General features: G+C 41.1%; 1 protein-coding gene across 6 annotated transcripts in view; it reads right to left on the bottom strand.

Annotated features, from left to right (window-relative positions):
* The window catches only part of Prp4k (pre-mRNA processing factor kinase PRP4K), a 38425-nt gene extending 27142 nt beyond the window's left edge, over positions 1-11283 (bottom strand). For 5 of the 6 annotated variants that reach the window (XR_011372257.1, XR_011372256.1, XR_011372255.1 and 2 more), the window contains exons 1-2: positions 10050-10237; positions 552-1751 (exon numbers count right to left, since the gene is read on the bottom strand). Coding sequence is in view for 2 of the 6 variants with exons in the window: in XM_070024666.1 (XP_069880767.1) it covers positions 552-1751; positions 10050-10090 (1241 nt within the window). In the remaining 4 variants the exon portion in view is untranslated. Of the gene's footprint in view, positions 1-551; positions 1752-10049; positions 10238-11207 lie in introns of those variants that run through there. The other variant, XM_070024667.1, reaches the window with a different exon arrangement.
* Positions 11284-14011: the final 2728 nt, after the last annotated feature.

Raw genomic sequence — 14011 nt, 5'->3', positions numbered from 1 at the left:
TTCTCTAAAATTTGTTAAGTAAATCATAGAATGCTGAATCTGTGTAACCTTTATGTAACATCTGATGAGTTGAGATAATCCTATGAGGATTTATCAATTAAATCACTTGGGTTTAAAGAAGTGGTTGGCAAATAGATACTAAATTATCAAGAAATTGAAAAAAAAAATCATCAGTCATCAAGCTCAACATTTGCAAACACCCATAAAATACTCATTGCTAAAGTTTAAGGGTAGGGCTGAGAAGGTGGCTCAGTGGTACAGTGCTTGCTTCACATACATGAGGCCCTGGGTTCAATTCCTCAGCACCACATAAAACAGAAAATGTGTGAAGTGGCTATGAGTTCAAGAGCTGAGGGACAGTGCCCAGGCCCAGAGTTCAAGCCCCACAAAAGACCAAACAACAACAACAACAAAAAGTTTAAGGGTTAATATATTGTAGGTTACAAAACTCATTGTTATCTTATTTTTAACTGCTCTTGAGTTCTGCTTTCCCTTCTCCTTTTAATATAATACAATAGTAAAAAGGTGTTAACGTTATAAAGACAAAATACCTTGGAGAAGAAAGTCGTCTTCTCTCTGGTTCTCTTCGCTTTCTATCCAAGGATCGGCTCTTGGCTCTTCTTCCAGGAGACAGAGTTCGAGATGGTGATTTGCTCTGCTTAGATCTTCTATCATTTAGAAGTGGAGATCTACTTCTTCTTGATTTATCCCGTTGTTTTGGAGACAAACTTCTTCTTTTAGGACTACGACCAGGTCTTCTACTGGGTGACCTGTTTTCTTTTCCAGAGGAAGCATCCTTAGAAGGAGATTTTATTGGCTTTTTTTCTTTATCGGTTTCAGATCTTTTCGATTTCCTCTCTTTGGACCTTGACCTTCTATCTTTGGATTTACTGCTGAAGTCAACTGGGGATCTGGACTTTTTACCTCGATCACGACTTCTACTTTCATTGACAATTGGGGATTTTTTTCTATCTTTCATCTTACTTTTATCTTCAATTTTAATTTTCTCATCAGTAGGAGATCTAGCCTTTCCAATTTTTTCTTGAGATCGACGCCGAAGGGTAGGGGACTTTGATTTTCTGGCTTGATCTTGTGATTTACTTCTTTTGGATGGGCTTTTGGACTTTTTCCTCTCCTTTGACTTGCTTCTAGTTGTTTTCTCTTTAATTATTTCAATACCTGCCTTACTTTTCTTTTTATCAGACCTATGTCTAGTCCGTTCTTTGGATCTGCTTTTACTTCGTTTTTTTGTACTATTTTTATTGTCCATAAGTTCAAGTTTCCCCTTTGTACTTGAAGATTTAGTACTAGATCTATTTCCATTTCTTGCCTTTTCGTGAATCTCCCCTTCTTCTTCAGAGCCAGACTCATAACCTTGTAAAATAAGCCCCATCCCAGATTGGACCTTTCCCTCCATTAATTCATTATCAAGTTCAGCTTTAATCAAGGCTCTCTGTTTTTCCAAGTCTTCTAGCAAAGCTAAATCATCAAGTTTAGTTCTTTTTGCTGGAGACATACCTTCTTTGTCAGAAGCATCAATAACTTCTTTTCTTTTGTGCTTCTTATGTTTATGTTTATGTTTATGTTTTTTATCTTTGTCTTCTTCTGAGGAATGTTTATGTTTCTTATGTTTACTTCTGTGTTTATGTTTCTTTTTTTTGTGACGACTATGTTTATTTTGAGACTGGTCTTCTGATACTTCTCCATTTTCTTCATTTATACTCTTTTCTGAATTATCAGCATCTTCTATCCTATAAACGTATGAAAACACATCTTAAAATCACAATATTTATCAGCATTCAGTAAGCTGGTCACTAAAAATTTTTATGAGCTTCAGATAATTTAGTATAAAGAAGGTACATAGCAACAACTGAGTAATATACAGTTTTTGTTTGTAACAGCTTGACTCACAAACCATAAGTATTAAGAGGGAATACTTAATAGACGAACATTTAAAAAATTAAATAAAATCCAAGCCTGGCACAGGAAAATCCCATAAACAATGATTTAGTTATAATGGCCACTTAGTACCTTGAGTTTTAAAATTTCTCACACATAATGTTTTAAGAACTTATTTTCTTTTCCCACAAAACGTCCTGATATACACTGCAATTAAGAAAACTTGTCAAGTTTAAACTAACAAATTTAAGATGTTACTTTTTTTTGGTCGGTCGTGGGGCCTGAACTCTGTCCCTTAGCTCTTCAGCTCAAGGTTAGTGCTCTACCACTTGAGCCACAGTGCCACTTCCAGCTTTTTCTGCATATGTGGTGCTGAGGAATCGAACCCAGGGCCTCAGGCATGCGAGGCAAGCACTCTACTACTAAGCCACCTTCTCAGCCCCAAGACGTTACTTATTTTGAGTGTATCTTACCTAACCTAATTGCTCCTCCTCAAAGTAAGTCTCTAGGCCTAATAATAAGCTATACCTCAAACAAAGCAATAAATGTCGCTGGTAGCTGACAGTGATTAAGTAGAGAATATAGATAAAACTCTGAAGCATTAAAACAGCAGAGAGGGCTGGAATGTGGCTTAGTGGTAGAGTGCTTGCCTCACATGCATGAAGCCCTGGGTTTGATTCCTCAGTACCACATACACAGAAAAAGCTAAGAGTGGCACTGTGGCTGAGCCAAAGAAGCTCAGGGACAGTGCCCAGGCCCTGAGTTCAAGCCAGGACTGGCAAAAAAAACCCCAAAACCCCCCAAACCAAAAAACAAGGAAACAAAAAAAACTTCATAGAGAACTAACTGGGAGTCAGTCAGTAGCTGGCTAGTAGCTGGCTAGCTATCACTAAGCAATTATGTAACACTAAGTTGATCCACAGAGGAGGACACTGTATATATAGGTCAAATGAAGTCTAATACCAGTAATTTCACATCATTCAACCTAGTATTTGTTCTGCAAATTAACCTCTCTTAATTTTAAATGAGAAACTGGTTTTCAAAAATGGTCATATTAACAGATACCATGTAATAAAAACTTATGGGAAGTATATGGTTAAATGTCTGAGATATTCTAATTTAAAGATTCTCATTTATCAATGCTGTAGTGGTCAATAATTTCAAGTGAAATACCACTTTAATAGCATTACAGAAGCTTCTTGAAATGGGATTATGTCCCAGAAGCCCATTGTAATTTGAAAATGTTCTAAGTGGAAAATGTACTTAATACACTAATCATACCAAACATCATAGTTTAGCAATCCAGTATGCATGTATCTTTCCCCTTTAAAATCACTTCATAATAAACTAACAGCTAAATTTGAGGCCCAAACTAAAGTTTTTAGTATGGATTATGTCCATCTTACTATTTTTGTAGGCAAATATGGGTTAGTTTTGTCAGTACTTCAAACTATACATGCTTTTAACTTTAAAAGTTTACCATTTGTACTATATACTCCAATCATCCCTTGCAAACACACACACACACACACACACACACACACACACACACACACACTCACACTCATGAGCCTATTCATTAATCTCTAGGCATTAAAAAAGAAAGCCATACCATAGAAACAAAAGATTAAAGTACAACAGAGAGGAATAGGGCACTATGGAAACACTGAAGGATAAGCTAAACTCATATTGAGAATGGTCAAGGAGGATTTTTTGTATACCAGGGCAGACAAGTGTGTATATATTTTTTAATTACATATATATGTATATGTATATATATATATATGTACACGTGTTTGGGGGGATAAGCAGGAATTTGGGAGGAAATAGAATGTGAATTAAAAAAAAAGATTGAGAACACTGGTCATAGAGTATAAGCAAAGAATTTAAAGAGGGGGAATGGGGTGTTTAAAATCGAAAAAGCAAGTTAACAAAAGATATGTACAGCAAATTTCAAACAGATCACTGGGGCTAAGATATCATATATGGAAGACATGAACAGAAGATCCCAGGTAGACCAATTCTAGGAGATGACAAAACACAGTATTTATGTCTTTGGAGTAAGTGCCTGGAGTACAATTAAATGTTCATTACAGTTAAAAACTGCAAGGCTGGAGTGTTGTTTGGGTTGTCCATAATGTATCTGCCATTTCTGGGGATTATGGCAAGACTTGGGGTATTAGAATCTGACCCTCCATATATAAGTTATATCATGATGGGGGAAGGGACTAAAAAAGTGGGAATAGAAAATACACAGTCACTGCATGTCACCAAACAGAGGTCTGATTCTGCCAACCTCCATTCCTGAGTTAAGTGGCGTATGGGAAAGGAAAAGGAGATTTGCAGAGGAAGCTGCAACCTCCAGTGAGTGGCTTTAGTCTGAAAGGCTTTAGTCTAGGCTAACTTATAGAGTAGGAAAAGCCATAGGATAAATCTAATATTCTCCAGATTATACTTTTTTCCTCAAAAGAATATATATATATATACTTCACAAATACTATATAGAGTGTATATTCTGTATATATATTACATACTGTATTTCAACCACCTTTCTATAGATTGAGAATAATTTTTAGATATATGAGTTGTCAAAGCACAAAATTCTAATAATTAAGCTAGAAATTACCTCCAACTGCCTTTAAGATAAAGGAAAAATAAAGAGTAGAAAGGCAGCCTCTAGAGCCATACTGCCTGGATTAGAAATCTTGTTTCTGATCCTTACTTGTGAGGCTTTGACAAGTGTGGGATTTCTGGATCCACAGGTATATTTCATGTTAGAGGAGAAAAAACAGTATCTACCTGAAAAGGTGAGGCTTACACAGCTACCAGATGTTAAATGCTTAAAAACAGTGCTGAAGCATGAACTTAGTGACCACCTTCTCCCCTCAAAGTAAGCTATTATTATTGTACAGATTACTGGGTAAATATATTTATTCACAAAACCTCTGTGGAGCTGAAAGTGTGCTTACTGAGAATGTTTTTTGGATTTTGGAGACAAATTACCTGGTTCAAAATGCTAGTTTATGCCTCATTTTCTTCAACTGTAAAAACTAAGGAAATAACAGTGCAGATAAATTATAGGTTTGTGGTAACAATTGGATGAGTTCACATTAAGTGCACGTGACAGGTAAGAGTTTGAGTTCAAAGAAGCTTGCCTAAGACTTAACACACACCAACCTAGTATTTTATTCCCAATCAGTAAAAAGTTCTACATCGGATTATACATTTGAGATTATGTCACTGTTGCTCATGAAATTTGCTTATTTCTTATTATCTTTTTCGGAGTAAAAGCTAAAAATCCTTTAGCTGGTGCTGTACTGTCCATCCACACTCCCCTTGCTCTGCCACAATGTCTACTTTGGACAGGTAGCCTCCCACCTCAGGACCCAGTGTTTGTACTAGCACTTCCACCCACACATGTACTCTTTACTGCTTGTCCCTTTAGTCGCACTCAGGTTCTTTCCTCAAATGTTTCCTCAGTCAAATTTACTTGACCAAAAATTAACGGTAATGCGGTCCCAAGCTTAACTGTTAAGGTAATCACCATCCATTTAACATAATTCTTATTTGTCTTTGTCATAAGCAGAGTACTGTAAAAATAAGAATTATCGATTTAGGTCACTATTTTATCCCTAGGGCCAAGAAATTTATCTAGCTCATAGCAGTAAGTTATTTCAGTAAGTTACGTATTGAGATAAATAATGTATAAAATAACAGTAACAAAATAACTTAAAAGCAGTACTCACTAGGCCAAAGTTGGTTTTTACTACTATTGTTCCAGAAGGGTAAGAAGATTATGCTTTTGTTCAGTTCTATCTAGTACCTTACAGAGTGCACACGTAAGAGTATACTTGTTTATTGTACAATACAGGAAACATTTTGTTTCTTGGTGCCTGTCCTAGGGCTTGAACTCAGGGCCTGGATGCTGTCCCTGAACTACTGTGCTCAAGACTAGAGCTCTACCACTTGGGCAACAGCCCCGCTTCTGTTTTTCCTCCCTTCCTCCCTCTTTTCTTCCTTTCTTTCTTTTCTTCTCCTCCCTCTTTTTTGCTGATATTGTTGTTGCTTATTTGGAAATAAGAGTCTCACATCACAGACTTACCTGCCTGGATTGGGTTCAAACTGTGATCCTGAAATCTCAGCCTCCTGTGTAGCTAAGGATTACAGGACTGAACCACCAGCTTGAAATAAATTGAAAATAACTACTTCCCAAAGAAAAAAACTGCTTTGGAACCCTTATCATTTCTAATGATTTTTACAGATAGTTTACAGTTCACTTCAAATTCTTAAAAAATCTTGTCCACAAAGATGTAAGGAGAACTCAAGCTGCTAGAGCTTTTGGATATCAAGATCTACATCACCATGGCTCACATCTCTAATCCTAGCTATTCAGGAGACTGAGACCTGGAGGATCTAGGTTTGAAACTAGCCTGTGTAGATGAGACTCCATCTCCAATTAGCTGGCCAAAGTCTAGGTAGAGGAATGGCCAAGACGGTAGAGGGACAGCTGTTAACAAGATAGGCCAATGAGACTTCGAGGCCTTGATTGTCCCAGTACTGACATACTCTTTGGTTGATCTCTCAAAACAAATTTTACATCGAACAAAAACTGCAGTCTGCCAAAGAGACATAGGTCCCATGGTTTCCCTCATTTGTAATAATTAGTGTATATCTAGGATAATGCTGGCTGATGAGCAGAATAGCTCAATAGTTATGTATATATGACCACATTAAGATGATGCTAAGCGAAATGAATTCCAAGACATGGACACAAGAGGTTTTTGTTGTTGCTGTTGTTTTTAATGTACTATGTGATTTTTTTCTTTTGTATTTCCCCCCCTATGGCTTATCCCTCGTTGTCACTGTATTTGATTTTGGTACCCTGGGTACTGTATATACATTTATCTGAATTAAGGCAGGGAAGGGAACAACTAAATGGTGAGACAAAGGACAAACGGGCACCAATGCAACAGCAATACTCACAAGACAATATGTTGGAAATGATCAGTACAACTGGTGGGGTTGGGAGGGAGGGAAAGTGGGAGAAAAATGGAGGGAGTAAAAAGTCAGACAAGAAATGTACTCACTAACTTATGTAACTTGTAATGCCTCTTTACATCACCTTGACAATAAAATTAAAAAAGAAAAAAAAAAAAGGTGAATGTCCACCAAATACTCAACAGGAAAGAAAAAAAAAATTGCAGTCTGGTTGGGGGTATAGCTCAGACAGCATGCCTAGCATAAGCCAGGCCCTGGGTTCTAGCACAGGCACAGACACACACAAGAGGAATGGTGGACAAACACATAATATTCAAAATGTACATATGAAAATGGAACTGAATGACTTGAGGATATGGGTGAGGTTGGCACAGATAGGAGTATTATGGAAGGGGTGACATTGATAAAGTTGCATTATATTCATAAATTGACAAGTTAAAACCATTCTATACAACTATTTATAGTTTTTAAAAAACAAAAGGTAACTAAATTAGATTCATTACCCCCAACTTTTTCTAAGAGTTTAGGAATAAGTTGGGATTGTTAAATAAATTATTAGGTACTGGGTAACATCTTTTGAACAGAATCATTTGGAAGCAAAGCTGATTTGGAAGTACAGATAATATAGGAGTGTTTAATGGTATTTGTTTTGCTAATTTTTACCAACTAAACAAAGGTATAGGGTATCTGACACAATGGAAAAGTCTGGAACACCTCTAAATTAATAAAAGTGATAAATTACCAATCACTAGTATTATTTTAGCTTACTCTTTCTTATAGGACATTACATTCAACTCAATGAAGAGTCTTAATGAATTTATTTAGCAAGCACACAATCTGTTCTTTGGAGACACAGAAATTATTAAATTTGAGCATGAATGCTCAAATTTTAAGTTTTTAAGCTAGGCAATTTTTTTTTAGCACTATCACATCAAAAAATAATCTTTGACCTTTACACTCCTAACCTGTGAGAGTCTACGGCAGGAGGGTCCCAAGCTCAAGGCCAGACTGGGCCCACAAAATGAAACCTTGTCTCAAACACAAAAACAAGGATTTTTAGGTGGAGGTGTAGCTTTGTGGTAATTTATGCTTAACATGTGTGAGGCCCTGGATTCCACCCCCAGTAGCACAACAAAAAGAAAAGAAAAGAAACAGCAGGGACAGGAGGTATATAGTAAAAATGATTTCAAGCTTTAAAGGTAATAGAAAAAGGACTACAACAATGTAGTAGAAGGCCAGACACTACCATAGGTGTAGAGCTTTCGATCCAGACTGACTGAGGTTTAAAGAATTTATCACTGAGTGTGACCTTTAGCAAACTACTTAATTTTTCTGTGCTTTGGTTGTCATTATTTGTAAAACTATGAAAGATAACAGTATCAGCAAAAGGTTGTTACAAGCACTGAGTTTAATATTTGCCAAAGGATTTGCACGGCACCTGGTCTTGGGTATTTGCAAATAAGTTTAAAAAAACCTGAATGGAAGGAACAAAAATAAATGTAAAAGCCACTACATTAAAAAGCCTTTTGGGAGCTTATAAACCTTTTTCTATATAACATCTGACTAGATTCCATACAAACTACTCGTCCTGTAAAGAATGATTTAGACACTATTTGGACAAACACTTTTGTCAGCACACAAAGTATGTTTTCGTATCAAACTGTGTCTTTGTTAACTATCTTCAAATTCGTGAAAACAGGGCAATTAGACCAGTGAAGGGAGGAGGGGGAAATTGAAGACTAAGTGAGAGCCACAGGATAAAGGCTCACATAAATACTTATTTATAATTAAATGTAGTATATTGGAATATGTAAAATGAAATGCAGCTGACCCACTCTTCAAAATGAATATAATTTGTCCATAAAAATCACACAAATGGGTACTTTAATACTAATAACTTTTCATACTACTAGAAATTAAGACCAAATAATATTTTCTAGATTGGCATAAATACTGCCACACAGTGAATTTTCTGAGAGCCAATAAAACAAGCCTAGTTAAAACTTTGGAATTTGTGTTTCTGCAAAGTCAGATTGTGAAAATAATAATGCAACTTTCAAATGTCCTTATTAATAACTTGAGGGAAAAAAACGAACTGTGTAACTCTGTCTAGCTGCGTCAAACAAATAACTGAAGAGTACAGAACTTATGTACCACAATGAAACGTCAGACTCTGCATGTTAAAGATTCCTCCTAATCTGTCACAGTAGCTAGGGACTATCTTTTCCTAAGATGGCTGGAAAGAAATCAGATGGTGCAAAAGAAAAGAAGGTCGCTGGAGTAAGACTGTTTTAAATACCATTTCCTTGTTTAAATACCATTTCCTCGCAAAACATGTAAAACGAAATACTGCTTTTTGGTTAAGCAATAGTTAGTCTCTGCTTACAGAGATAAGTGTTCGCTCGGCCTCATGGTGGTTTGGTTTGGAAGTAACTAGTAATTTTGACTACTTTTTCCACTCGTCCTCCCGAAGAAGGGCTGGCTAAAAAAAATAAAAATGAAAAAAATATGCCAGAACTCAAAATGAAGGGCTCTACCTTTTGCAAGTTTGCATGGGGGAGGGGAGGGGGGAAGATAAATGTATCGCGAGGGAGGGAGGAGAAAGCTCGCTGGCTATAGTTAACTACTTCAGGGACAGTCAAAAGAGACCTCTTCCGACTCGAGGGTCCTAAGGCTGCAACCCGTGGCAAGCGGGACAATGAGGAGGACTGTTTGAGACAGAAAAGTGGGGCTCTCTCCGTCAGGGCCACGGCCCCTCGGGTCTCCAAGCGCGATGCCACCCGGTGCGGCGCTGTGCTGCGTCCCGATGGAGGGGCGGGAGGGCGCGACCCGAGCGAGGGAAGGCGCCACGCGCACCAGACCTGTAGAGGCCGCTCGCGACTCCGCCTCCCGGGGCAACGACGCGCGGCAGGCCACGGCCGCCTTCGCCCCAACAGCAGCCGCGGCCTCTGGGCTAGTCCGGTTCCTCAGGCCGCCCTCCGACGCTCCACGCCTACCGCCCCACGGTGGAACTAACGCCCGGGGGAAACGCAAAGTTTGGCTCTGGCCGTTAGGCCTGAACTTTCCCGCCCGCCGGTGCGGGTCTTCGCCGTCTCTCCCTCTCGAGCGTCCCCAGGGCCCCGGCCTCCGGCCCAATGACAGGTACTACTTACTCTGGCTGCTCTCGCAACGCCTGAGTCTCTGCAGCGGCCATCTTGAACTTCCCGACTCCTCCGCGGCGGTGGCGGCGGCTCCCTGGACAGGGAAATACAGTGGAAGTGGAAGAAGGAAAAACCCGCAGCGCATGTGCAAAGCGCGTAGGGAAAACTGGATTCTGCGTCCGCGCTAACAATCCGGATATAAAACTCTACATCCGGGGGCGGGATGCGTGGCGTAATGACGCAATTTCCAGGGCGTTGGGGGCGGTGCTTGCTAAGATTAAGGGCGGGGATTTGTGAAGCCCGGGCACTGGGTAACGCAGGAATTGGCCATTTTATTCCATGAGCTGTGCCAGGGGGAGTAAAAGCAGAGAGGCATGCTGACGTCCTGTATGAGCTCCCAAAGTTGGTTCGCTTGGGGGCTTGGAAGTGGTTTAGACATTGTTTTATTTTCCCTCTTTGTGCCGACTGGTAGAGAGGTTATAGACCTGTCTTAATTTTCTCAACCACAATTTTATCTCCCAGGGCCCTTCTAGTGGACTTTTGTTGTGTGCAACTTTTGCAATGTGCTTTATGTGGAATGATGCGTTGTGATTGTGGGAAATAGAACAGATGCTTACGTGGTTCCTGCTTGATGCCGTGCTATATGAAGTTCAGACTGTAAAAAGCATTCTTACAGGGAAATTATGCTCACCGAGCCGGGCGCCATCGGCTCATGTCTAATGCTAGCTACTTAGGAGACTGATCGAAGCCAGGCGGGGCAAAACCGTCCGAGATACTCTCATCTACAATGAGCCGTGTGCCACACACACACACACACACACACACACACACACACACGCCGGAAGTGCAACTGTGGCTCAAATGATAGCGTGCCAGCTTTGAACACAAAAGTACGCAGGCCCTGAGTTCAAAGGTCAGGACCAGCAAAAAAAAAAAAAAAAAAAAAAAAAAAAAAGAAAAGAAAAAAGATCCTTTGAACGGGAGATACAGCCAGCGCAAAGACTGAAGGAGGGATGTTTCAAGAATACCCCAATGTTCTGTGGTAGATTTGGCATTTATTTTAAGGCTGTGTTAAAACTAAGGAAGTACCAGTCATCTTAAGCATCAAAAACATCTGCGAAGCTAGGAACTTCAGCTCCTTATCGCATCCTCGCGCGAGTACCTTCGTACCTTAAGGCCTTCCAGGAAAGAAGGCGCCGTTAACGGCGGACAGGCGGGGCCGGGACCGTCCGGCGGCAGAGCGGCTCCCGGAAGTGTGGGAGGAGGGTGGGCCGGCCGGCGCCTGCGTGTTGGCGTGCGGCGGCGGCCGGCGCCTGCGTACTCGAGTAGTGGGGGGTGGGGGTTCTGACGAGCGCCGTCCACGCCCCTGGCTCTGCCCGCGAGCCGTTGTCCCGCTGGTGTGTTCTCGTTAGTTCCGGCACTCTCCGGCTCAGCTTGGCGCCTACCCACCATCTTTCCCTGGTCCGGGGCTCCACTCTCGCTCACTGCCGCTCGAGATGCCGGGGCGCCGTTGCTGCTGTTCCCGGACCCTGCGGTCGACACCTTCCGCTGTCCACGGCGAGGCCGCGGTGGGTGAAGCTACTTGAGGATAGACCCGGGAGCCCTGCGCCCGCCGCTAGCAGCCCTGGTCACCGGGGAGCCCCGCGCCTGTGCGGGTTAACAGCTCTCGTGCATCGGGGACCCTGGAGCCCGGCGCCCGCCGCGGCCAGCCCTCATTCACCGGGGAGCCCTACGCCCGGCGCCCGCCGCGGGCCAACAGCGCTCGATCACCGGGGAGCCTGCAGCCCGCCGCCGGCCAAAGCCCTCGATCACCGGGGATCCCTATGCCCGGCGCCCACAGCAGGCGAACAGCCCTCGATCACCGGGGAACAAGGCTCAGGTTCACGATGAGCCCTCGGCTTGTTGGCTCTCGCCGTGGTCTAATCCACCCGTGAAAAGTTCACAGGCCTGGGGATGAGGTTTAGGGCACAAACGTGCGTTCGCGAACGTCTTAGTCTTTTTTATCCACCTTGGTTTCCTCTTCACTACAATTACAAGATATATTCCGTCTCCCCCCCCCCCCCCCCCCCCCCGCTTTGGTAGAAAGGGATTGATTTTGCTCCTTCCAAACTACATCAATCCCGTGTTAGCAGCCTATGGGGGGACAGGCTACAAACAAACGTAACCTAGAGTCAAGAAATCCTTTAAAGACCTTTATTAATCTATGTAAACACACCCCAAATCAACTAAAAGCATGTAGATTACTAAAATTTAGATGGTCCTTAACGGTCTATTTACTTGAGATCTGAATAGGGAATGTGGAACTGTTTGAGAAAGCAAATGAACTGTTTCCTTTATTACAAAACGCTTTCAGCAAGTGCAAAGCTCTGACTTGAAACCTCAGTAACCTCCCAAACAGAAAACAAACACACTATGTAAGCCAGGCTGGTTTTAATTCACTGTTCTCCCTCTGCCCCTGAGTTGTAAGATTATAAATCAGAACCACTATGCCTGGCTTAATTTATGGTTTGGGTTTCGTTTTGCTTGGGATTTGTTTTGATTTGTTTTGATTTGATTTGTTTTGATTTGTTATTTGTTTGATTTGCTTGGGATTTGTTATTTATGAAAAACAGGCCAATATAAAGTGGAAGAAAAAAAAAACCCTTTACCTATACTGAGCTGAGCCAACATTTTAATGCCTTTTTAATGCTGATTCCTTTAGCCTTTTTCATGTGAAATAATATGTTTTGAATGGAGAGATTATAGAATTCATGGATTTATTGGATGAGGGTTTCAGAGAAAAGACTGAAAAGCTTTTGGCCTGAACAATTGAATGGATGTATTTAAAAGTGACAAGCTAAAGCCCGGCGTAGGTGGCTCACACCTGTAATCCTATCTACTCAGGAGGCTGAGATCTGAGGATCATGGTTCAAAGCCAGCCGGGGCAGGAAAGTCCATGAGACTCTTATCTCCAATAAACCACTAGAAAACTGGAAGTGGCGCTGTGGTTCAAGCGGTAGAGCCCTCGCCTTGAGCTGAAGAGCACAGGGACAGCGCCCAAACCCAGAGTTCAAGCCCCATGACCGACCCCCCCCAAAAAAGTGACAAGCTAAATGAAGAGTAGATATTAGGTGAAGGGAAAGCTGTAAGTTTTCCAGTCTTGGTAGGTGTTAAATGTCTTGTTGAAAGCTGAGTCTTAAAGACTTTTTTTGCTCAAAGCTGGTACTCTACAACTTTCTTTCCTTCTGGCTTTTTGCCGGTTAATTGGAGATGAGAGATGTGTCTGAGATGTGTCTGCCTGGATTAGCTTTGATCTCAGCCTACTGGTTAACTAGGATTACAAGTGTAAGCCACTGGTGCTTGGCTTTTTATACCTGCAACTTTGTACCTTTTGTCCAACTTGTCTGCATTTATCTCTACCTCCACACCTATATCCATCTTTCTGTTCTGCTTCTGTGAGTTCCACTTTTTTTTTTTTTAATATTCCACATGTAAGTGATATTTCCCTTTCTGTGCCTGGCTTAATCCACTTAGTCTTCTGGGTAGAAATCCATAAATGCTATCAATGACAAGGTTGTTCAAGTGAATGGCAGAATGGCCTGTAGGGCTGGATGTAAGTGTGTGTCTATGTTTATCTTTTTTTTTCTAATTCCATTGTCACCACTTTAAGCCTCCATCTTGTTACATCCATCTTGTTACAGCCGTCTTTTCTATTTGCTTCTGCCTTGGCTATACTCCAAACTGCTCAACCCAGAAACTGGAGCAATCTTTCTAAAGCATGATCAGAGTTTGTCACTTTTGAGCTTAAAAAATCACTTAATGGGACTATAGCACTTGAAATGTGTGACTTAAAATGCAGCTTCTTAATATGACCTATAATAAGCCTTGATGATTTGAGCTCAGCCTGTTTTCAGTCTCATCCTTCTACCTCGATATGAGCATGTTAATTCTAAAATATGCCATACTTTTTCCTATCTTAAGGCTTAGGTTTGTGC

Source organism: Dipodomys merriami, unplaced genomic scaffold, assembly GCF_024711535.1.
Source record: "Dipodomys merriami isolate MVZ:Mamm:240054 unplaced genomic scaffold, mDipMer1.0.p SCAF_16, whole genome shotgun sequence".
NCBI classification, from domain to species: Eukaryota; Metazoa; Chordata; class Mammalia; order Rodentia; family Heteromyidae; genus Dipodomys; species Dipodomys merriami.
Note: the sequence above shows the minus strand (reverse complement) of the source record. Positions and strands in the feature narration are given on the sequence as shown.